At 41.5% G+C, this 24,176-nt stretch overlaps 3 protein-coding genes across 5 annotated transcripts in view; 2 read left to right on the forward strand and 1 right to left on the reverse strand.

Moving 5' to 3' along the window:
• The first annotated feature begins 5,636 nt into the window (after positions 1-5,636).
• LOC115237554 (3-ketodihydrosphingosine reductase-like) lies at positions 5,637-7,902 on the forward strand. Of its 2 annotated transcripts, none has more exons than XM_029810677.1 (4): positions 5,637-5,853; positions 6,272-6,701; positions 6,806-7,029; positions 7,099-7,902. In XM_029810677.1, the coding sequence occupies exons 1-4, from the start codon at positions 5,737-5,739 to the stop codon at positions 7,309-7,311; spliced, it is 984 nt and encodes a 327-aa protein (XP_029666537.1). In that variant the 5' UTR covers positions 5,637-5,736; the 3' UTR covers positions 7,312-7,902. The 2 variants fall into 2 exon arrangements, with proteins under 2 accessions (XP_029666537.1, XP_029666536.1); XM_029810676.1 differs by having other exon boundaries at positions 5,638-5,853; positions 6,788-7,029.
• A 1,907-nt stretch (positions 7,903-9,809) lies between these two features.
• Positions 9,810-13,511, forward strand: LOC115237555 (3-ketodihydrosphingosine reductase-like). 2 transcript variants are annotated; one of them, XM_029810678.1, is made up of 4 exons: positions 9,810-10,025; positions 10,444-10,873; positions 10,960-11,201; positions 11,271-13,511. In XM_029810678.1, exons 1-4 carry the CDS (start codon positions 9,909-9,911, stop codon positions 11,481-11,483), a joined length of 1,002 nt encoding a protein of 333 aa, XP_029666538.1. In that variant the 5' UTR covers positions 9,810-9,908; the 3' UTR covers positions 11,484-13,511. The 2 variants fall into 2 exon arrangements, with proteins under 2 accessions (XP_029666538.1, XP_029666539.1); XM_029810679.1 differs by having other exon boundaries at positions 10,978-11,201.
• Positions 13,512-18,105: 4,594 nt separating this feature from the next.
• Positions 18,106-24,176, reverse strand: part of LOC115237559 (neurotrimin-like) — a 13,443-nt gene continuing 7,372 nt past the window's right edge. The window contains exons 2-5 of the mRNA XM_029810686.1: positions 21,336-21,487; positions 19,224-19,431; positions 18,831-19,127; positions 18,106-18,523 (exon numbers count right to left, since the gene is read on the reverse strand). Of these exons, the coding sequence (XP_029666546.1) occupies positions 18,339-18,523; positions 18,831-19,127; positions 19,224-19,431; positions 21,336-21,487 (842 nt within the window). The 3' untranslated portion in view covers positions 18,106-18,338. The remainder of the gene's footprint in view (positions 18,524-18,830; positions 19,128-19,223; positions 19,432-21,335; positions 21,488-24,176) is intronic.

Below are 24,176 nucleotides of genomic sequence, written 5' to 3' on the forward strand. Positions count from 1 at the left end.
CCCCCGCCCCCTTCCGCCCACCCTCTCTCCCGGCGCGCACCGCGACCCGGCCAGCGGCTAACCCTCCTCTCGGTTCTCCCTATCGTCTCCTACCCTCGTCGGTGCCGGCGTGGCGTACGCCCCTGCTGGCGCGTCTCGATGCTTTAATTTTTTCCATCCCCCAACCACCCCCCGCTCGCCATCGGTTTCCCCATTAGCCCTCGTCGGCCGCCAAAACATCGTCTACGTTCTTCCGCCCCCTTTTCCTACATAGGCAGAATTATTCTTAAAATTGAATCGCGTGGAAACTGCAGTGTACGGATTCGTTATTCTGCAGTCGCATTCAAATCAGCGAGATGCAAAGGACGTTGCGCCCGGACGTTGCACCTTGCTCCGCGGAGGATGGTGCACCTATTCGCGCGTGAGGAGGGGGTTGCAACGAGAGATGATTTTCTCTCTCTCTCTCTCCAGCAGTCGCAAAGATAAATAAAACATTTTCATTGACATCTGAATTAATAAAAATAATTGGTGAATATGTATATTAAGTATTTATTTTTTATGTGAAAATATTCGAATATAATTATTTTTTTCGCCTGAGAAATATTAAAATAAATTACGTTCACTACATTACAATAGAGCGACATAAGACTCTAAAGTCCTGCGAGTAACTAACAAAATAAGTTTATGTAACGCCTTAGCATTAAAACTGTGTATAGAAGATTCTGAGATTATCACCCTTACTTTTAGTCGGTCGGAATTAAACTTATGGCTATAGTGGAGAGTTATGTCGGATATTCTATTAATTAAATGAGAGTCTGAGTTTTCTGACGAACGCGGCGAGAGGGGGGGGGGGATGAAGGGGGTGAGTTTAAGACTTCGGTAAAAGCTGCTGGTCGACGTTCCTGCGGGAAATTCACTCGCGTCGCCAGCCGGAGTCGAGTTTGAGGGACTTTCGAAGTACAACGAACCCGGCCCGATCACTCCGGGCGCCGATGACGTATATCGCGAAGTAGAAAAAGAGACGACCGATTTCGACGAGCGTTATCGAATCTAGCAAACTAAACTGGTAGTAGACACGCTAACGTAGAACGTAAATTTCGATTGCTCGACGCGGTGTGATTTAGTCGAATTTGAATACGTAATGATACACGGACCGTTGTTTCGAATTAGGGAGTATACCGTTTGTCACGAAAGAATAAAGTTCAGGCCGAACGATTAGAGGTCGAATACGAGATTATTCGTCCGTTTCTCATTTGCGTTTTTATTTTTATTTTTTTTTTATGAGCGCGGCCGATGCAAAACCGGCCGCTTAAAAGCGGCACGGCAAATTGCACGCTAATTGGCTAATGCACACACGGCAGCGGGTTGTGGCGCAGCGTGGACCGCAAAAATTAAATGAGATTGTTGTCGCGGGGAAAGTTTAATTGGAACCTGTATCATCCCTGCCCGAGTCATTTTGCGCCACGGCATATCGAAATCATCTCGAAATAAACGCGGAGCGTCTGCGGGCCGCGCGTTAGTAACACTTGGGATTGCGGTTTGGCTCGAAAAGTTCGAAACTTCATTAGAATCAAGCGTTGTTCTCACCAGTGAGAATCACTACATCACCGCGAGAGGGAGAAAGGAAGGAGAAAAAGGGAGAAGAGAGAGAGAGAGAGAGAGACTCCCGTATGCAACTCCCCGACGACGGTGCACCGAACTCTCCCTTGATTGTTCCGCGAAGCGTTGACGTATCTTGAAGTGGAAAAAGGGGACGCATCGCACGGGGGAATATACGAGGGGCGTGAAATGGCCTCATTTCGCAACCGGAGCCACCGATATAGTATACTACTTCTTGCTCGCGGATGTTAGATACGAGCGTTTCTACCATATTTATCAACGGCAACTTTTACGGCGGCTGTCGCGACGCTTTCTATCATCGAGGAGAGTCTCCGGAGCCGTAGGTTTGCGATCAATTAACTGCGCCGTCCTTCTCGTTCTGCTGAAATACATCTCGCAATAATTGCATGCTACGTCTTTTCAAAAAATGTATAATTAATATACATACATACATACTTAAATTAGAAAGTGGGATTTATCAATATAGTAATCAATTATAATTTGTATACAATGATAATAAAATATCTTTTTAGCTTTTTAGTTTTTTTTTTTTTTGAAGATAAGTAGTTGTTAATCGTTTAAGAAATTGGCGAGATAGAATCATACGGATTATATATGAATTTTTTAAGACTTACTCGAATCGATACGTAAAACGAGGTGAGTCTTTCATAAAAATGACTCTCGCGACGGATGCTCTAGAGGTGTGTAGGGCACTATTGCAGAGAAAGCGAAGGCTAGAAATAGTACGCTATAAAGCATTCATGCGCGTTCGAGTCCTGGAATAGACAGCGTGTGCCATCATCGGTCATTCGAATTCTGCATTATAATGCGATTTTACACGCTGTGCCGTGCCGTTATAGAACACGTTACAGTTTTATTTTTCGCTGTGGATTTAATTTCAGTTTGTAAGTGTGCGATCTCTTTTTAATATTATGTCAGGTCATATGTTTTGTCTCACGAAGAATTGAAAAATTTTTCAGTTATGTGGGTAGAAATCGCAGCTCGCATACGAAAAAAATTGCATTTTCTTCAATCTCTCTCGGATTCGGATCTCCCGTAAACAAATCGGATTTTGGCTTTCGAGCTTTTCCGATGATGGTCGGGAATGTGAATAAATGCTTTTACTTTGAGCATTGGTAAACGCGCATCTCACGCGCGCGTCCGTCCGTTTACGAAAAAAAGTCGCTCTCGCCAAATCGTCCGTTTGCAATTGCGACCGTGATAACGCGCGGAAAAATGGTTATCTCGCAACTCTGGGGGCGCGCCGACACGTGCCGCGTAGATCTCCGTTTTTTCTCATTTTCCCGGCCGCACATTCTACGCGACGTGCATTTACGTATCTCGTACTGTAAGTGCAAAATGCATCCCCGCGCTCTCTCTTCTTCTCTTCTGTCCCTCGCGTCATTTATTTACGATTCCGCATGGGAGTCACCCGGCTTTTTCCTAAGGTTACGGCGCGGTTTCGCGAAAAATCCGCGAGTGCGACGACGAGAGGGTGGCTGCTTCTCGAACGCGCGCGGGGGTAGTTGCGGCGACGGCGACAACGGTGACGGGGCGGGGGCGAGGATGGCAGCGCGCGCGCGATCGTGGGTGGGACGTCAAGGGGGTTGCCAACATCGTGCAACGAATGGAGATCGATTCCGAGTCTGGGTCAGGCAAGGGCGTTCACCCTCCGGTGCAGCCCGGGAGACACCCAGGATCGTAGCTAGGCTATCACAGGCAGGCGGGGTGTACTGGCCGGGTGTTGGATCGAGGGGTAGAGGAGAGGGAGGACGGAGGGAGAGGGCTCGGGACACTCCCTTCTGTTGGGTGCAATGTACGCTCGCTCTCCTCCGTGTCCAAAATCGCTGCTCCGGACTGCCGCAAGCTCCTGCAACCCTCCCGCGACCAGCCGAGATGAGGTACCCGCCGCGATCCCCGTTCACTCTCTTCCGCGTGTGATTTCACGGAAACGCTCCTCCTCCGAAAAGAGGACCCGATCGACGCTTCCGTGCTCGGACGATCGTACATCTTCCGCTTATCTATGAGATTACCCTCCGCTGAAATTACCTTCTTGCGACTGTGGTCTCGCGCAGAGTGAATTGTCGAGGAATTTAAACTTTATTCTCTTGATTCGCCGATATATGAAGACTAGCGTAGACTATAATGATGTGCTATAATTGCATCTGTATAATGACTCCCGATAGCATCTTTACAATAATCAAATTGCACAAGTTGCTGAATGTAATATCGTTAAGTGATATTACTTTACTTAACTTGTATCTGGTCTATTAATGTATAGCTTATTGCTGTATTTTTTTATATATATTATGGATGCTATAATCTGATTTAATTTTTACTATTATCTAACAATTTAGGATGACAGCATTTCGCGACGTTGTTTAATTTGTATCTTACGTTTGACTCGATATTCCTACTTGCGGCGTATTACATGAGCAATTTATCCGATTATATCTGAAGGATCTGTCTGAAGGATCTTCCAAGTTGGCGGAGTGGGTAAACGTATCCTTCGTATCTTCCGCTTTAACCTGGCCACCAGGAGCGAGTCCCAGGACGAGGTGAACGATCGCCACAGGGTGGTGGTACGTGACCTTTTGCACGAAGGATAACGGCAGGGACGAGGTGGGAAGGGGGCGGTTTGCGCTATGGTAACGCGGGGGTGAATGCACGTACTCCAGGGGGCTTATCCTGCAACTTTTCGACGCATGCGTTTCGTATTCCGGAAATGTTCGCAATGCGTGACGTCATTGGTGTCGCGTCGGATTTGCGTACTCTCTTCGGTTGTCTGTGATACCGATGAGAAAATCGTATTTCATAAATAACATCGCAATGCAATTATCAGTATACATGAAAATAGTAATATTTGGACTGCGTTAACTGTTGCGATCGTTGAGCCGTATCAATCTTGCACAAGCGGGTTATTAATCCGTAATAAATTATAAACTGAAATCATTGAGGTCAACCGTTGCGGCTTTAGTAACATAATGAATGCTGTTGCACTGATGATTGAGACCTCGTGGATATATGTAGTTATATTCATACATATACATATAGATATACATATAAATATACATATGTTACAAATGAAAATTATTGTTTTTTTCTGGATTACTCTCCTTTTTGTGTTTCTTTTGCCGATGTTAAAGAAATATATAATAATTTCAAAAAAACAAATATATATATATATATAATTCATTAAATAGATCTATTTGTAACTTTTGTATTGATAATTTTCATTTTTAAATGCAAATCTATACGACATATTATTTTTCGTCATCATTAATACATTCTTGAATATTGTTTTTGGTACGTAAACTCTTACATTATAAAATACGTGAGAAGCAAAGATAAGTCAACTCGGCGAAGGGTGATTTTCCCGGTACCTATTCGTATTCAACACAGATGGCTTCAAGAACGCAGAATGCACACAATATTTTTCTCGTATAGTTGATTTTAACAAATACACTCGACAAAAAAAAATTGTATCGAGAAGAATGAACTTTCAGCGATTTTTTCTCGGCAAAAGCGCGATTATATTTTTTGAGAAGTTTTTTTTGGTGAAAATTTTTTTTGGCTAGAACAGTTGGTAACGCACTCGGTTTCAGAATCAATATATCCGCGGCGATAAATCCAGTATAAAAATTTAATCTAGAATTTTTATCACGACTTATAATTATCTTATCGTGATTATTAATAAATACGAGATAATAGCTGCAATCAGCGGAATATTTATTTATTTGCGATAAATAAATAAAACGAATAAAATTTGATATAAATATAAAAACTTATTCAAGTGGAAGATTGAATATAGTGTGCAAAATAATAAAAAATATATAACAAAATTAAAAATTCTTTAAATTTATGTCAAATTGTTAAATATCAGCAACCGTGGATAAGTTTCCATGTCTAGTAAACGGACCGAGTTCGAGTATTGGAGGACGCTGACTTGACGATTGTAGGTGACTAAGACGGTAGGTGACTAAGACGGTAGGTGACTACAGGGGGTTACACGAGAGCTATCATGAATCGATTTACTGGTTCTGGACTCTGGATTGAAACCAGTTGTCCGCAGTGCTCCGATAAACGAAATATTATACCATTCAGTTGCAGAGTGTTTGCGGGTTTGATACTTTCGATCTGTTGGAAAAGACACGAATTATGACTGTTTGGCTTGGAACAACGCTTGTCGCGTTTGTCTTAATAATTGTCCTCTTGATGATCAAACAATTCTTCTGGAATCCTCGGCTAAAGAGCGTCAAAAACAAGCATGTTGTGGTAAGTGTGTCGTCCAACCTAGAAAAGGAACGCTTATTCATACAAAATTTATGCAAAGACAAATAAAAACGAGCTAATAAGAGCCGAGCGTTAGACAAATAACGTGGAAATAATAAAAATAATAAAACTTGGTTATTAAATAAGTTTATTAAGACGTTTCGGGCTTATTTCGGGCCATTTTCAGTATCTATATAGACACAGGAAAAATCATACAATAACAAAGATACATATATGTATAAGAAACTTCAATGCTCGGCTCTTATCAGATCCTTTTTTATTCGTCTTATATTGCAACATTTAGAGCCTTATCTCAATTTCGTCTGTTGACATTATGTGAAGAGTTATGCGAGAAGAAAAAGTCAGATTGTATATTAAATTGTTCTAGAGCTAATTCTTGAAATATAAATTTTTTTTATAGGTGACTGGTGGCTCCAGCGGCATCGGAAAGTGCGTAGCAATTATCGCTGCAAGACATGGGGCGAATGTCACGATAATTGCGAGAGATGTTCAGAAATTAGAGGCAGCCAAAAACGAAATATTACACGCTTGTGAGAACAAAGACGTACAGAGGGTGGAATATTTATCTTTGGATATCGGAGCAAATTATGAAAACGTTGAGAAAGCATTGACCGATCTCGAGAAAACCATGGGACCAATTTACATGCTCGTTAATTGTGCCGGTACCGCAATCTGCGGTAAAATAGAGGACACCACCGTGGATAATCTAGACAAAATGATACATATAAATTTGCTCGGTACATATTACTGCATAAAGGCCGTCGTCCAGAGGATGAAAGCTTCCAGAGAAGGAGCGATTGTGCTTACGTCGTCTCAAGCCTCTTTCCTGGGTATTTGCGTATAGATATCCCATTGATATTTATTATTACTTAAATAAGCGTAAATAAAGAAGAAATTGTATGTGTTTATTGCGCAGGTATTTTCGGCTACTCAGCTTACTGCAGCACGAAATTCGCGCTTCGCGGTCTGGCGGAGAGCATCGCGATGGAACTGCGGCCATACAATATTTCTGTGACTCTGGCCTTACCGCCTGACACAGACACGCCTGGTTTCGCCGTTGAAGAGCTGTCAAAACCACTGGAAACGCGACTCATATCACAAACGTCGGGATTAGTTAGGCCCGAAGTAGTCGCCGATAAGCTTTTCAGGGACGCGCTGGTTAGTATGCAAAAAGCAGCGAATTTCTGCGCTTGATTCCCTTTATTGTTAAATGGTAACGTATTGCAGGCAGGTAATTTCTTCTCGACCGTCGGTATAGAAGGTTTCATTCTGGCATCCTTGTGCTCGGGAATGTCACCGTTCAAATCGATCGGCGAGCTGTTGCTGCAAGCGTTTCTGATGGGATTGCTGCGGATCGTAGGCGTATTCTACCTCATCTCCTTCGACAAGATCATCCGGGATTGCTTGAGAACGCGTGATAAAAACAAAAAATCCGAGTGATTTCTCTCGTACTCTGCAATTGCCAACCAGAGATTAAGGTGTGATCTTATCTTTTTATTCCAAACCAAGGCATTTAATATAATTTCAAATCTTTACATACGATATGATCTTTTTTATGTGATATCATCAACATTCGCACAATTTACTTAGATTTATATATGTGACGTCTATTTTATTTGCTCCTCAATGAAATCTTTCTCTTTTCCCAATAACTCGTGAAAGATTATTGTAAGAATATACATATAATGTAATATCGAAAAATCCTATGTGTCTCGAGGAAGAAATAAAACACGTTCTTAACGGTTTGGCTTACTTTTATTAGATATCCCGTAAGTTCATAGTATAATGTTTTTTTTTTTCTTTTATTAAGCTTTATGGTTCTTACACACATAGAACGGGACCGTTCTTCGTCCCGCTTCGCCACGATTTAGTTTAAAAACGGAAACGCTGAAACATTCGTATGTAAAGAGTACTCCCATGAGACGTGGACGGTGCTCCGTTCGACGTCGATCGCGTCTGCACGCCATTGGTAAAAGATCAAAGTTGCGCTCGAGTTAGTCTCTTTCTCTCTCTCTCTCTCTCTCTCTCTCTCTCTCTCTTTCTAACGCATAATAAATCTCTTTCCGCATTCGTGTGAAATCCGAAATCCTGCAACTGTACCGTGCAACTGCGATCGGGCGCCGAGTGTGAGCGTGTCCGCGTCCAGCTTCCTAAACTCAACTTATGCGTAGAAACGGCGGTCAACGAAGATTTGTGTCTCTCTCGAAATTGCGAAAGTTCGATAATGATGGGTTTAACATTGATTTATTATCTCGCTCTCTCTCTCTCTCTCTCTCTCTCTCTCTCTCTCACGTTTGACTCGATATTCCTACTTGCGGCGTATTACATGAGCAATTTATCCGATTATATCTGAAGGATCTGTCTGAAGGATCTTCCAAGTTGGCGGAGTGGGTAAACGTATCCTTCGTATCTTCCGCTTTAACCTGGCCACCAGGAGCGAGTCCCAGGACGAGGTGAACGATCGCCACAGGGTGGTGGTACGTGACCTTTTGCACGAAGGATAACGGCAGGGACGAGGTGGGAAAGGGGCGGTTTGCGCTATGGTAACGCGGGGGTGAATGCACGTACTCCAGGGGGCTTATCCTGCAACTTTTCGACGCATGCGTTTCGTATTCCGGAAATGTTCGCAATGCGTGACGTCATTGGTGTCGCGTCGGATTTGCGTACTCTCTTCGGTTGTCTGTGATACCGATGAGAAAATCGTATTTCATAAATAACATCGCAATGCAATTATCAGTATACATGAAAATAGTAATATTTGGACTGCGTTAACTGTTGCGATCGTTGAGCCGTATCAATCTTGCACAAGCGGGTTATTAATCCGTAATAAATTATAAACTGAAATCATTGAGGTCAACCGTTGCGGCTTTAGTAACATAATGAATGCTGTTGCACTGATGATTGAGACCTCGTGGATATATGTAGTTATATTCATACATATACATATAGATATACATATAAATATACATATATTACAAATGAAAATTATTGTTTTTTTCTGGATTACTCTCCTTTTTGTGTTTCTTTTGCCGATGTTAAAGAAATATATAATAATTTCAAAAAAACAAATATATATATATATATAATTCATTAAATAGATCTATTTGTAACTTTTGTATTGATAATTTTCATTTTTAAATGCAAATCTATACGACATATTATTTTTCGTCATCATTAATACATTCTTGAATATTGTTTTTGGTACGTAAACTCTTACATTATAAAATACGTGAGAAGCAAAGATAAGTCAACTCGGCGAAGGGTGATTTTCCCGGTACCTATTCGTATTCAACACAGATGGCTTCAAGAACGCAGAATGCACACAATATTTTTCTCGTATAGTTGATTTTAACAAATACACTCGACAAAAAAAAATTGTATCGAGAAGAATGAACTTTCAGCGATTTTTTCTCGGCAAAAGCGCGATTATATTTTTTGAGAAGTTTTTTTTGGTGAAAATTTTTTTTGGCTAGAACAGTTGGTAACGCACTCGGTTTCAGAATCAATATATCCGCGGCGATAAATCCAGTATAAAAATTTAATCTAGAATTTTTATCACGACTTATAATTATCTTATCGTGATTATTAATAAATACGAGATAATAGCTGCAATCAGCGGAATATTTATTTATTTGCGATAAATAAATAAAACGAATAAAATTTGATATAAATATAAAAACTTATTCAAGTGGAAGATTGAATATAGTGTGCAAAATAATAAAAAATATATAACAAAATTAAAAATTCTTTAAATTTATGTCAAATTGTTAAATATCAGCAACCGTGGATAAGTTTCCATGTCTAGTAAACGGACCGAGTTCGAGTATTGAAGGACGCTGACTTGACGATTGTAGGTGACTAAGACGGTAGGTGACTACAGGGGGTTACACGAGAGCTATCATGAATCGATTTACTGGTTCTGGACTCTGGATTGAAACCAGTTGTCCGCAGTGCTCCGATAAACGAAATATTATACCATTCAGTTGCAGAGTGTTTGCGGGTTTGATACTTTCGATCTGTTGGAAAAGACACGAATTATGACTGTTTGGCTTGGAACAACGCTTGTCGCGTTTGTCTTAATAATTGTCCTCTTGATGATCAAACAATTCTTCTGGAATCCTCGGCTAAAGAGCGTCAAAAACAAGCATGTTGTGGTAAGTGTGTCGTCCAACCTAGAAAAGGAACGCTTATTCATACAAAATTTATGCAAAGACAAATAAAAACGAGCTAATAAGAGCCGAGCGTTAGACAAATAACGTGGAAATAATAAAAATAATAAAACTTGGTTATTAAATAAGTTTATTAAGACGTTTCGGGCTTATTTCGGGCCATTTTCAGTATCTATATAGACACAGGAAAAATCATACAATAACAAAGATACATATATGTATAAGAAACTTCAATGCTCGGCTCTTATCAGATCCTTTTTTATTCGTCTTATATTGCAACATTTAGAGCCTTATCTCAATTTCGTCTGTTGACATTATGTGAAGAGTTATGCGAGAAGAAAAAGTCAGATTGTATATTAAATTGTTCTAGAGCTAATTCTTGAAATATAAATTTTTTTTATAGGTGACTGGTGGCTCCAGCGGCATCGGAAAGTGCGTAGCAATTATCGCTGCAAGACATGGGGCGAATGTCACGATAATTGCGAGAGATGTTCAGAAATTAGAGGCAGCCAAAAACGAAATATTACACGCTTGTGAGAACAAAGACGTACAGAGGGTGGAATATTTATCTTTGGATATCGGAGCAAATTATGAAAACGTTGAGAAAGCATTGACCGATCTCGAGAAAACCATGGGACCAATTTACATGCTCGTTAATTGTGCCGGTACCGCAATCTGCGGTAAAATAGAGGACACCACCGTGGATAATCTAGACAAAATGATACATATAAATTTGCTCGGTACATATTACTGCATAAAGGCCGTCGTCCAGAGGATGAAAGCTTCCAGAGAAGGAGCGATTGTGCTTACGTCGTCTCAAGCCTCTTTCCTGGGTATTTGCGTATAGATATCCCATTGATATTTATTATTACTTAAATAAGCGTAAATAAAGAAGAAATTGTATGTGTTTATTGCGCAGGTATTTTCGGCTACTCAGCTTACTGCAGCACGAAATTCGCGCTTCGCGGTCTGGCGGAGAGCATCGCGATGGAACTGCGGCCATACAATATTTCTGTGACTCTGGCCTTACCGCCTGACACAGACACGCCTGGTTTCGCCGTTGAAGAGCTGTCAAAACCACTGGAAACGCGACTCATATCACAAACGTCGGGATTAGTTAGGCCCGAAGTAGTCGCCGATAAGCTTTTCAGGGACGCGCTGGTTAGTATGCAAAAAGCAGCGAATTTCTGCGCTTGATTCCCTTTATTGTTAAATGGTAACGTATTGCAGGCAGGTAATTTCTTCTCGACCGTCGGTATAGAAGGTTTCATTCTGGCATCCTTGTGCTCGGGAATGTCACCGTTCAAATCGATCGGCGAGCTGTTGCTGCAAGCGTTTCTGATGGGATTGCTGCGGATCGTAGGCGTATTCTACCTCATCTCCTTCGACAAGATCATCCGGGATTGCTTGAGAACGCGTGATAAAAACAAAAAATCCGAGTGATTTCTCTCGTACTCTGCAATTGCCAACCAGAGATTAAGGTGTGATCTTATCTTTTTATTCCAAACCAAGGCATTTAATATAATTTCAAATCTTTACATACGATATGATCTTATGTGATATCATCAACATTCGCACAATTTACTTAGATTTATATATGTGACGTCTATTTTATTTGCTCCTCAATGAAATCTTTCTCTTTTCCCAATAACTCGTGAAAGATTATTGTAAGAATATACATATAATGTAATATCGAAAAATCCTATGTGTCTCGAGGAAGAAATAAAACACGTTCTTAACGGTTTGGCTTACTTTTATTAGATATCCCGTAAGTTCATAGTATAATGTTTTTTTTTTTCTTTTATTAAGCTTTATGGTTCTTACACACATAGAACGGGACCGTTCTTCGTCCCGCTTCGCCACGATTTAGTTTAAAAACGGAAACGCTGAAACATTCGTATGTAAAGAGTACTCCCATGAGACGTGGACGGTGCTCCGGTCGACGTCGATCGCGTCTGCACGCCATTGGTAAAAGATCAAAGTTGTGCTCGAGTTAGTCTCTTTCTCTCTCTCTCTCTCTCTTTCTAACGCATAATAAATCTCTTTCCGCATTCGTGTGAAATCCGAAATCCTGCAACTGTACCGTGCAACTGCGATCGGGCGCCGAGTGTGAGCGTGTCCGCGTCCAGCTTCCTAAACTCAACTTATGCGTAGAAACGGCGGTCAACGAAGATTTGTGTCTCTCTCGAAATTGCGAAAGTTCGATAATGATGGGTTTAACATTGATTTATTATCTCGCTCTCTCTCTCTCTCTCTCTCTCTCTCTCTCTCGCTCTCGTTCTCTCGCTCGTGCACTTCATATCGCGTATCATTAACTCTCGCTCCATTTATCCCATTCGCTCCAATATTCTTCGTTCTTTCCTCGGCATCATCTCGTAGATTCGTTAAAGTCTATTCTTTTCTTTTTTCTCGTTAACCCTAAAGCGCTTAAGGTGTACAGATGCGAATCCATGAGACGAGGCTTGGCTTCGAGGAATATCTTCAGAGTGTTTTGCTGTTTTTCTTCTTTTAAAACTTACGATTAACTTTAAATCGATGTCCGCTTATTTGCGCGCTCGACAAATTCTACCTTCTTGCTGCGATTTCGTGACTTCTCTCAATCTAACTTTTACGGTTAGACGGTCACAAATCACCTTCGTCGAACGTTCGAATCGGCAGACATGTTGCGTTAACGATTAATTAGACCCCTTACTACAGTGTGATCTGTCGCGTGCTGTCAACCAAACGCCCGTTAACGTAGGACCTCATTTTTAACGTTAAAAGGACGTTGTCGAGCTCAATTGCTCGCAATTGATTTATTGAAGCTCCTGATTTACGATGTCGATCTCTCTTGCACGCGCATTCATCCGAAATAATTTTCGCGTATATTTTGCTAAAGATACGAACGTAATAATCCATCGTCGATAACGTAATACTCGAATCGTACATTCGGGAACTTCAATGCTCGTATGCATAATGGCATAATTGCACGATGCATTTCCTCGCGAATGTCATCAGTGACGCGTTAACGAAGTATCCGCCGTCCCGAGGGTGTCGATCGACGACAAATAATTCTTCATTCGCTCTTTTAACCCTCCACGGCCGAGAATAATTACCCGCTCGGACAAAAAAGCGAACCGTTCATTTCTACATAGAGCACTGTATATATCAAGATCAAAGATTTATTACATTTATATTTGAAGAGAGAGAGAGACACCCAGGTCGTTCGCGCTTCCAGATAAAAGCGATAGAGGGTTAAAATCGCAATAATCATTTTACATATTTTTAATCATCATACAATTTTCACAGAGCCATTGCTATTTTCAATGTTTGTTTAAAATGTCTCCCGACATTTCGTTCCGTCGCCATACTCGAAATCGATTTCCGATGACCTGTTTCTTTCTCTCTTTCTTTCTCATCTGCAGAACTGCGCAATCGATTTACGGGACGTTTTCTCGTCTTGAGGTAAAAAAAAAAAAAAAAAAAAAAAAATTTCGAGATCGCTTGATGGCGCGGCAACGCGGATGGATCACGTAGGAATTGGAATTCCCGCGACTGATAGAGATCTATTTCTGGGTCACCGCGTTTTTCACCCGTCTTTCATCTTTCCGATGACGACGGTGTCGTATCGCCTGAACGCGAACATCTCTCGTATATAGCCTACTATCTCGGAATAACATCTAACTCGTGTTATTTACGCGTAAGAGCACATCGACGTACTGTCAGGACGGTCACAAACATCACTCTCGAGAAACAAAGCGTTCACTTCGAAATTCGTACCGCGACTCTCGGGAATCGGCGCGCGTTTCTGCGTCGACTGAGCGCGGATCGATCGGAGAAGATTCCTAAAGCTCCCGGATTCGCGTATCGTTATCGAGTCGCCACGAATTTATCCCGCGTCAAGCGTGAGATGCGAAAAATTTATTTACGATACGAATGCGTATCGCGAAGAAAGAAAGATTTCGCATGATCGTAGTGAGGATCCGGGAGCTCTAATACAGCGATCGAAGAGCTTGCAGAAGAAGGTATTTTTAGCAAGTTCTCTTCGTTCCGTTCTCCGACGATGTGTTTCGAGAAATACTGGAAATAAGTAGATAAGCCCGCGATCGGCAACGTCGAACGGAAAGAAGTATACGCGACACTTAAGGACTACAATAGATTTTGGTACAAAAATTCAATGCTGTTCTACATTAGAATTAGATTTCAAGACGACGTTTCTCTCTCAAACGGATTTTTTTTTTTTTTTTTTTTTGTCGTTATCTCTGATCGAAAGGATTGAGAGAATTATGAGTCTTAAAACGCATTTGTAAAGTTGAAATTTCAAATAAATCAGAAAGAAAAAGAAGCGAAGATTATCCTCCTTTTCTCTGTCAATCGTCAAAGGTCGGCGCTTGATAAGAGGATTTTAAAGGATAAAAGAGAATGGAGAAGTCACGCGTTAATGATTTTTTTTTTTTTTTTTCGTCGTCCCGCCGTCTCGTTATTTTCTTCTCTTTAAGTTACCTCTTCTTTTTTTGTGGTGAAGCAAAAGGGCGACGGGGACGAGCGCGAAATTGCGTTTCTTCTTCCACCCCGCGAGGGGGAGGCCCCTGTCAAAGCGAGAAAAAGAAAGATCGCGAAGAATGTAATCGCGGCAGCGGCCTCGCGCGCAAGATTGTTTTCAGATCTTTTCGTCTGTGGTATCAGGTGAACCTCGCGAGGCGCGGGAAGAAGAAAAGACGGAAACGATATAAGGATGCACCGCATCCCCGATCGACCCTTTTTATCTTAAAATGTGTCATTCGACCAACGCCTTGGTACACGTCAGTCCAACGAACTTCTCTCAATGTACGCGTTTAGATGTGCGTATGTGTGTGTATGTGTGTGTGTGCTGCGTATATATGCGTGTGGCTTATTTTCCTCTCGCTTTCGCATTCCCTTTCATGCCGTTTTTCTTTCAGTCTTTTCGTCGCTCTCGCTCAAACAAACTCACACACTCTAAAGCCGTACGTTCGCATCCGAGCCGCGTATAGTATTACAGTCGCTCGCGCATTCACCCCGCCTGGCTATTATGTCCGACAATATATCTGCATTTTTATATCCATTAGTTTTCCCTTACGCTAGGCATTAATTAGTGTGTTACATCTAGTCGCGTGTGGCCGGCCCGTGCTATCCACGAGCGCGCTCACGGAGAAACGTGCGCGTTCCGTTTTCCTTTCGCACTCGGACACACCGGCGTGCCATGGAAAAGCGTGCGCGCCGGTGCTTGAGTTCCGCTTCCGATCTTCGCGTGACTTTTCTGTTAATCTCCAACGGTAAGCTCCGACGATCTACTCGAAGAATCTGTCGCGCATGACGCGATAAGACACGTCTGTTTAAAACAAAAGTCTCTGAATGGAAATCTAGGATAATATCCCGGACGACGCGTGAAGATCGTACCCTAATAATTTTCACATTTCGATCACGAGATACCCGCGAATGTTCGAGAATCGAAATGAAAGTCTCGGACGATTTTTTGAGAACATCGTATACATATATATACGCGCGGCATCTTTCTTGTTTTTTTTTTCTTTTTCTTTTTGATCGAGAAAATCTTCCTTCTTCTGCGATACCCGAACCGGTTAGCACAGGCGGCCAGACCCATTCCAATGCGTGTGTTTTACGATCCGAAAAATTACACAGTAACGTTATTTAGTTTATTTTTTTTCTTGTTTCTTTAGTGTGTAACACGTACGGCATATCATTAATTAACGTTACGTTATTTATATGCTATATTATGTTATTTACAATCACATGAATCGTAGATATTCTAACGAATCGTTCGTCTCCTGCTGGTGTCCTCGTGTTTTACGATGTATATTTCTCTCTCTTGTCTTCTTCTTCTCTCTCTCTCTCTCTCTCTCTCTCCTTTTCTCGTATCTCTCGTATATCTCTTCAGGACTTTCCCTCCAAAAATTGTCTCAACGAGAATTTACGCCCTATTCGCTTTATATGCGCCCCTCGTTCGTGCGAGCTGAAACTTGTTCAATATTCAACACCCATGTGCAACGTATTTGCGCGCGTACACATATACATATATATATTTCTGTTCGTTTGTATATATATATTTATATATATAGATTTATTTATATATATAATATTATAAAAAACAGTATATTTCTTCTAGTACACTTGCGAGAAGAAAGCAAATTCGCGGGGGGCGCGTGGGCACCCACCGGAAAGCCGTACGCTCGTTCGCTAAATTATACAACCGATCATGCTCAGAGGCAGCACGCCGCGGGCCAAAACCGTCGTTAAAATACGCGGAATGTTATCAAAAGGTAATTACCGAAAGTATCCTATTATTAAACACCTATGAAACATTCAATAATCCATTAAAAAATCCATCAAAAAAGAATTAAAGTAAAATACCTATAAAACTTGTGTAGATTATATTATACGCGTATATTTGTAAATCTTTTATGTAGAGCAAATATCTTCCATACATCGTAAACGTGAATAATCATTTAATAGGGAAATAGCTATCTTATTAATTTCAAGAAAGAATAAATTTTATATTTGAATATTAAAATCTCTTTGGAATGTTTATAAATTTCTTCTACATTTCTAAAAAATCTTCCAATTTTCTATAAAAACGCGATATTCTCGCGAAATATCGAAACCATGCGCAAATGAACAGTGGATCAGTGGAAAATGTATCGATTTGAGCGGCCCACGTCGCGGTAAATTAGCCTGTGCATGCGCGGATGTATGATATTATTTTGATCAGCGTGTGTATACTCAATGCGCTTTAATACTAAAATATTGATCGCGGATCGTCTCAAACCGCTTGTCGCCTTTGCACGAAGTTAAAGTATTTATAGAGGCAGTGATAATTTTCGTCGCGACATCTCGTCTGGCCTTATGTTCTCTCGGTCGATGAACTTTAAATAAAAATTATTCATATTAAAAGTGATGATTTATTCCGTCTATATATATGTCGAATCTGTCTTTGTGCTGGAAATATCGCGCGACTAATTTGAATTTGATATGGCAAGAGGTCGCTTGATATGAATTCTTTTCTTCGGACCGAATATTACCGTCGTCGTGTTATTAACACCAGTAATATTTTTCATCTTCCAATAGAATCGTTTTATGTTTAGATTCTTTCTATTTTTCCTCACAGGTTTGTTTCACAAACCACTTTGGAACAGATCTGCTGATCGATAAATTTAAAAAGATTCTAATCGCTTTTGAGCGCATGTCGACAAATCATCTAAGAGACAATAGTCGAGATTCGCTCAATCTCAGGACGATCCTAGATCATGCGATAGACGTCGAGTATAGACACGCTTGTTATAATCAGTCGCTATCGAATATAATAAATCACATCGCATTTCGAAAATTCATCGAACAAGTTTCAATTCTATTCGAGCGGCGCGGACGAAGTTTTTCTGTTTTTTCCCATTCTCATAACGGTTCTTTTTCTTCTCGTCACTCATCGAGGTTCCACTTTCTCTCTCTCTCTCTCTCTCTCTCTCTCTTTCTCTCATTGACGTTTCATTCCTACATATATTTCTCGTCACATTATCGCCTTCTTGTAACGGGCGCTACGAAACTACCCAACGCCCTCGCGACAAGATCTCGCGATCATTTTTAGAGCGCTCCTTTTTGAGATTTCGTAACTTTCTACCGTGTCGGGCTAACACAAACGGGAAGTACGTGAAACAATTTTTCAAACGTAAAGGCACAAAGGCGAACGCGTCTTAGAAAAAGCTGTACGAATAAATTCCAATAAAGTTAATGATTATTTTAGATAAAGTTTCTAAAAAATGTATTATAAGATTAGTAAACAGAGCTTTATGCGCGCGTAAAATTGTCATTTTATCCGCGACCCGTTCCTTACTAAAAATTTTTAAACGCGTTCACGGACCACCCGTTCGTTTTATTCAAACTCGACCTAATTTATATTTTCGACAGCGTCAAAAATTTCATAGCTTCTTCAGCACGTATAATTCTCGCAGCAATTTAACAAGAATTCATATAATTAACTAAGTCCTAATTTCTAACGGCCGGATCACTGTCTCGATAATCGAGATAAACCTCTAACTCTTACTTCGAGAAAAAACATACTACCACCAGAATCATTATTCTTCGCCCTTTCTCTCTCTCTCTCTCTCTCTCTTTTTCTCTCTATCATTTTACCTTCCATCTTCCTAATCCTGTCACCCTCGTCTTTTTTGTTTCTGATCTCGGGAAATCGGTCCGCAACATCGAGGATCTCTTCTCTCGAGGTAGTCGGGGTCTCGTAGCAGGAGATAATCGATTATACGCGTATACCATCCTTGCGGTCTTGCCTGATTATCGTTCCGTCGCAAAGTAAGATGGATTTTTCGAGTAGAGAACCATAAGGATCAGAAGAACGAGGACGAACGGGCGGCTACCGTGACTCGAGTACAATGTTACCACTCCTGCCAGCCACCACAGAGTGGGACAACCACCCGGCGCTGAACTGATGCCTCTCTGAATTGCCGCGGGATGTTCCCCTAGAAAAAAAAAAAGACGTCCGATATATATGCATCACGAAACAACAATGGAGTGAGAGTAAAGTCAGCCATGAAAACTGCGATCCGTATTCGTGCCGTACAATTGTTACATTTCTCATTTTTTAAGCGTTTTGTAAAAGTCTGTTCGTGCGTATTAAAAGATACGACAGTGCATGAATTATATATGAGAAAAGTTTACATTTTTAGAAAAAGAGAAAAAGTTCGGAACTCTGCCCTATTTTAATTTTAATTTCTACAGACAATTTTTTTTTCCTCTCCCCAAAGTGAGATGAACTGTTCCACTCACCGTTTAGCACGTGCAGCTGCACGCTCGCGCTATCCAGGTTACTCGGGCTGCAAGTATAGTTACCCGAGTCCTCTCGTCTCGCGTTGTGAATCACGAGGCTGCTCACTGTATCTTGTTCGATCCTCTTCGTCTGAATATCGATCTTGCCCAACTGATAATTTAGAACGCGATCGCCCTCGTGGTACCAGAAAACGTAGAACGGGCCCTCGAGGGACTGCTTTATCACGCATCGTATTGCGACTGTACTTCCGGTCTTCACGTACATGTCACGGTCCCCCAAGATCTCGATCTTTGGCACTAGAACACGATTTTGATATTCGATTATTTAATATTTCCATTTTTTTTTCTTTAAACTGATGAATAATCGATTTGATATTCCCGCTTTCGACTCACCGACGATATTGAGCTTGATGATGTGACTTTTCTTCGGGTCGGTCGAGATTTGGCACTCGTACTCGCCTTCGTCGCGTGCTTGGACATATTTCACTTGCAGCGTCCACGTGTCCGCCTCCCCGAAAATTGCCTGGAACCTTTCGTCCGGAATGAACATGGTTCTATCCACCGAGAGGATATGCGAATCTCTTCTTCTGATCCAGGAAACCTTCGAATTGATCGAAATTAATTGCTGTCTTAAATAAAATTCTCACATTAAATTTTTCATTAAATTTTTCACATGTATAAGATTTTTTTATAATTATTTGGCAATTACCGGTCGTAAAATTAAGTTTTATTAATTTGCATCGAGATTTGTCATTTCTTATCTTCCATTTTTTATTACGAAACAAATGATCTTCAAGATTTTTTTCTAAATATATCTGAGACCTTTTACTCTCGTTTTCATCAGCCTTCGTTCTTCTAATCACATTAACTTGATCTCAGAATCATCAGACTGTCGCGTCATTATTCGCAATTGAGTGGATATCGAGAGAGGCGGAAAAAGTTGAAGTTGCGTATAAAAAGCTTGGCAAGTATAAGGAGCAACGGCAAGATACGGCCAAAAAATAAGGAAGGTTACATTCCGCTTGTTCCGATTCCGGACGATCAATCTTCCGCTTCCTCGTCGCGTAGTTAATTTATCGTTCATCGACCGGACGGCTCGCGCGCGCTCGACGGAAATCTAGATAGTGCACAAATACGGCGGCGGCCCGTGTCGTCGAAAAACGAAGGTGAGGTACGAATATACATTTAATTCGCCGGCCTGATAAGGATCGAGGTGGCGACGACGACGGCGGCGACCCTTAAGTACGCGCTGTGAGATTATACGAGAGTCGCGTGTTACCGGATACTTAATCCCCGACCGCGTGCCAACAGACGACAGGTGTACACCCTGTATACTCGAGTACAAGTACTCGCCTGCGTACACGTTGGAGAAGTTCGTTAACGAGGGGACCACCTTTGAGCGTACTCTGCGTGCCAACGGGAATTACGCGTCTGATGACGACCACCCCACAAAATCCCGCTCCACCCCTCGACACGAGTTTCCGATTACCGTTTCGCGATACGGGTTACGGGAGCGTGCGGAAAGACCGGATGAAACGCGAATCATTAACAGATTGGCGTTTTATTAGCGAAGTAAATTGATCGGACGATGGTAACCGCGGTCGCAATTCACGATTTAATAGCACGAGACACGTGGGCGGGTTATCTGTCGCGGATAGTTATCCGTCACAGGAGAAAATAGGACAAGTCTCGCGCGCGATAGCGGTTATAAAATATTATTAATCATGTCGTTGTAGTTTATAGGCCATAGACTTTGAACAGAACCGGTTGCGAGCTGCCCATGATCGGCGTTTCTTTTCCGGGATGTTAATGAAAAAAAAAAAAAAAATGATGAACCACGGAAATAAGTCTTATCGCTTTTTGTGTATCGATCATAATCCCCTGAGAGCTTGATGTTAATAAAATAGAGATCGAGATGTGGGCACTTTTACATTTGCATGTAAATAAATTGAGCTTGTTTGAAGAAAGGCGACGAAATGGTATTCAAGTGACATGAATACAAGGGAACAAAGTAATTGTCTTTCGAACTCTCTCTCGTGCTCGATTTAGTTGTAATAATTTATCCGTGTTTCTTTTCACGTTGTTATCGTACCTCAAATAGAGTCCCATTGTCAAAAAACTGTCAGGCAGGAATTTCGCCATTACGCGCCGATATCCGTCAAATAAGCTCGTTAATAAATCAAACTGTCAATACACGTAACATATGAGGCAACACCCTCGATCTATTAAAGATGCGGGAAACGATATGACAAGGACAAATTAGGTCTCAATTCAAAGGCGCAATGACAGCTGTATTGATATGTATGAGAATCCGCGTTACCTTTACGTAAGATAAAGATAATAATATATGAAATATAAGACGTGAAAACTGCTGTGAGGGTCTCATGCTGTTAAGACATTAATTTTAGTTTGTCAGAAAAGTTGGAAACATCCTCAGATTTTTATTTCCGATGCTTACAGTTTTTTTTTAGGTCGACGCTTTAATTATATCGTCAAATAACTTACTGATTTGTTACCAAGCTGCCGCACTTTGCACGGTAGGTAAGCGTGAGTGCCCAGCTGCGCTGTGATATTCGTTGGAGTGTTCGAGTCAAAGTAAGGCCCCGTGTAAATCCCGTCGAACCTCTTCACCAACGAATGAGATCTCGTACTCACTCCTGCAAAAGAAACCCCGTGCTCTCAGAAAGAGTGTCTCGCGTGTGTATGCCTCGGTATCGTTGCGTGCAATCACGAGACGGAGAAACTTCGGGCGCAATGCGGAGATACGAACAAAATATGTATATATACCGATATCCTTTTGGCGAAACGAAAATCGCGAATGCGTGAACTGCGCGAATTATCGGCGTTGCATCTTTAAAACATCCGTATAATTTCGCCCGCATCGCCGTCGTCGGCGCACGTTATGCGGCAAATTAACATGGAAGGAATGACGTTAGCCTCGCAATGGAATAATAAAGTCGAGAGTCAGACCTCGGAGAAGAGACTATTCCGCATTCGTGCCTCGTATTCGTCCGCTCGTGCGCGCGCTATGCTATTCGGAATAAATCCTATCGCGAAGACTCCGCCAAGGTACCATCCCCAAGAGAAATGGATACTAATCCCGGGGATTCCGATCCGGGGAAATCTAAAGGCGAATGAGCATTCGGCGAGAAAGAGAGAGAGAGAGAGAGAGGAAGAGCGAAAGAGAGACATGGGCGTTTTTCCAACGATCTTGACGATATCATATCCGATCTAATGTTCGATCGGTAACGCGCGGCATGCTGCGGACTTGTCCGGTTTCGCACAGTCGTTACGGTGGCCATAATCGAGGAACGGTTGCCAGATAAGTGTAATAAATGATATCCTAAATCACGACAAAAGAATATTTTACGCGTATAGAAGCGTAGTTGACTAAATTAATAAATTGCTCTCTGTAAAGTAAATATTTAACTCATTTTATTTTTTCATCTTTCATTTCAATATATGTTGACTACATATTAATATATTATTTTATTAATTAGCAGAACTGGATTTGCTGACGTTATTAATTTCTCCGAGTCTTTTGAATTACGACGCAAACATGTGTCACGTTATCAAGATTTGTCAAAACTTTGACAAACAACAAAGCTGTTGATAATTACGCTTAATTAAGATCACGAGCGCGATAAGCGCGACGTGATAAGGAATAAATATTAAATCGCTCGTATATGATGCTAACCTCGCTCCACGCGGCTTATCGCGCATCGATTGTTCTACTTATGCGCAAGAAAATCACAGCCGCCGCAACGGCGTTAATTATTGTTTCAGTCAAGTTAAACACAGGGTAATGAATCATGAATTTATCTTGACGAATAATCGGCGAGCTAAGATAAACAATGGCGGTAAAATTTTCGTCCATTTGTTTTTCACATAATTTCAAACAAAGTTTTTCGTTATACAAATAGAAATTTAAAATAATTCCAACAAAAGAGAGAGAGAGAGAGAGTTATAAAAATTCCGAAATTATATCTTTTTTCAGTTTATCTTCAACTTTCAAAAAAAAAAAAAAAAAAAGAAAAAACCATTCCATTGTCTTATTGTCATGTATCGATTTTTTGCGACGATCCATATAATGTTCAGGAACAATCAAAGAGATAATTTTCATTATCACTCGCGATAAAAAAAAAAAACAATTTGCTTCATTATTCTAGTGGTAAAACACGTCATCCCGGAAACATCTGTATCCTCGTGATTTCGTAGCCGTCGAATCCATCCGCCCGACATATTTCCATAGGAAGGGCGACTAGATTGGCAATCAGCGCGCGACGACGAGGTCTGTATTGTCGAATGCGTCGTAGATACGAATCCGCGTTGAGATGAGGCCTCTTATCGGCCCTCCTCTCGCGCAGCCGATCCTGTCGATCTTGAGGAACGTAAAATCTGCGCAGCTGCGCGCACGCGCTCCGCGGTTAAGCTCTCTTTCGCCTCTCGTCACCGAGTTGAGATCATTTGCCTACCACGAAAGAGGGCACAAATATCGTACGCTAGTCTACGTCGCCCCAAATGTTTCTTTTTTTTTTTTTTTTCACGTCGACGTGTGGCGAGCCAAATTACGCGGAGATCGCGATAGTTCTTCAGGGGTGCGTAATAATCGCGTTTATCTCGAGATTAAATCAGGTAAAGAAACACTCCTCGCGGGCAGAAGTAAATCGGATAAAACGCGGCACAGATATGCATCATGTTGTGAAACGTGTAATTTCGCAATGTAATGGTCTGTAAAGCGTACACTCTCATTAATGAATAATCGAATGCGTTTATGTATACGCTAGGCGCGAATGCGATGACGAGCGTGGGCGCGACTGGCAGGTGCATTATTCATGTCGACGTTTTGTAAGTCGGATTGCGCCGACCCCGTCGCACAATCTCGTGAAGGGTGCGTGGAAAGCACGTACGCCCTGTTTATCGGGGATCCCGATAAAAACTGTAAAGCTCGGACGACAACGCGCTATTCTCGCGATCGTGCGTTATTTAAAAGTGTTGAAATAAACCGTATCGTATATTTCGAAAGCGTAAAACTTGGATATTTCTATGCGCGGTAAAGCGGAATCGCTTTAATCATTATCAAAAATCATTAAAAATCGTTCGTGTTTTCCGAAGCTCTCTGAATGAAAAAAAGAACAACAGAATAAAAAATAAAAGTGCTCGATAAATCTGTCAAGGAATGAAAACTATTATAGAAATCCGGAGAAATGCGGCTCTTTTGTAAATCTGTTATACTTTGCGCGACAATAAGAAAGTGTCTCGCCGATGCATCTCCCCGCTGTGTAATCGAGCGTGGGTGGAACGTGATCGCGAGAGAGACAAAGGAGGGGGGGGGGGGGGGGGGAC

This window comes from Formica exsecta, unplaced genomic scaffold (genome assembly GCF_003651465.1).
Source record: "Formica exsecta isolate Colony F162 unplaced genomic scaffold, ASM365146v1 scaffold3, whole genome shotgun sequence".
Classification (NCBI taxonomy): Eukaryota; Metazoa; Arthropoda; class Insecta; order Hymenoptera; family Formicidae; genus Formica; species Formica exsecta.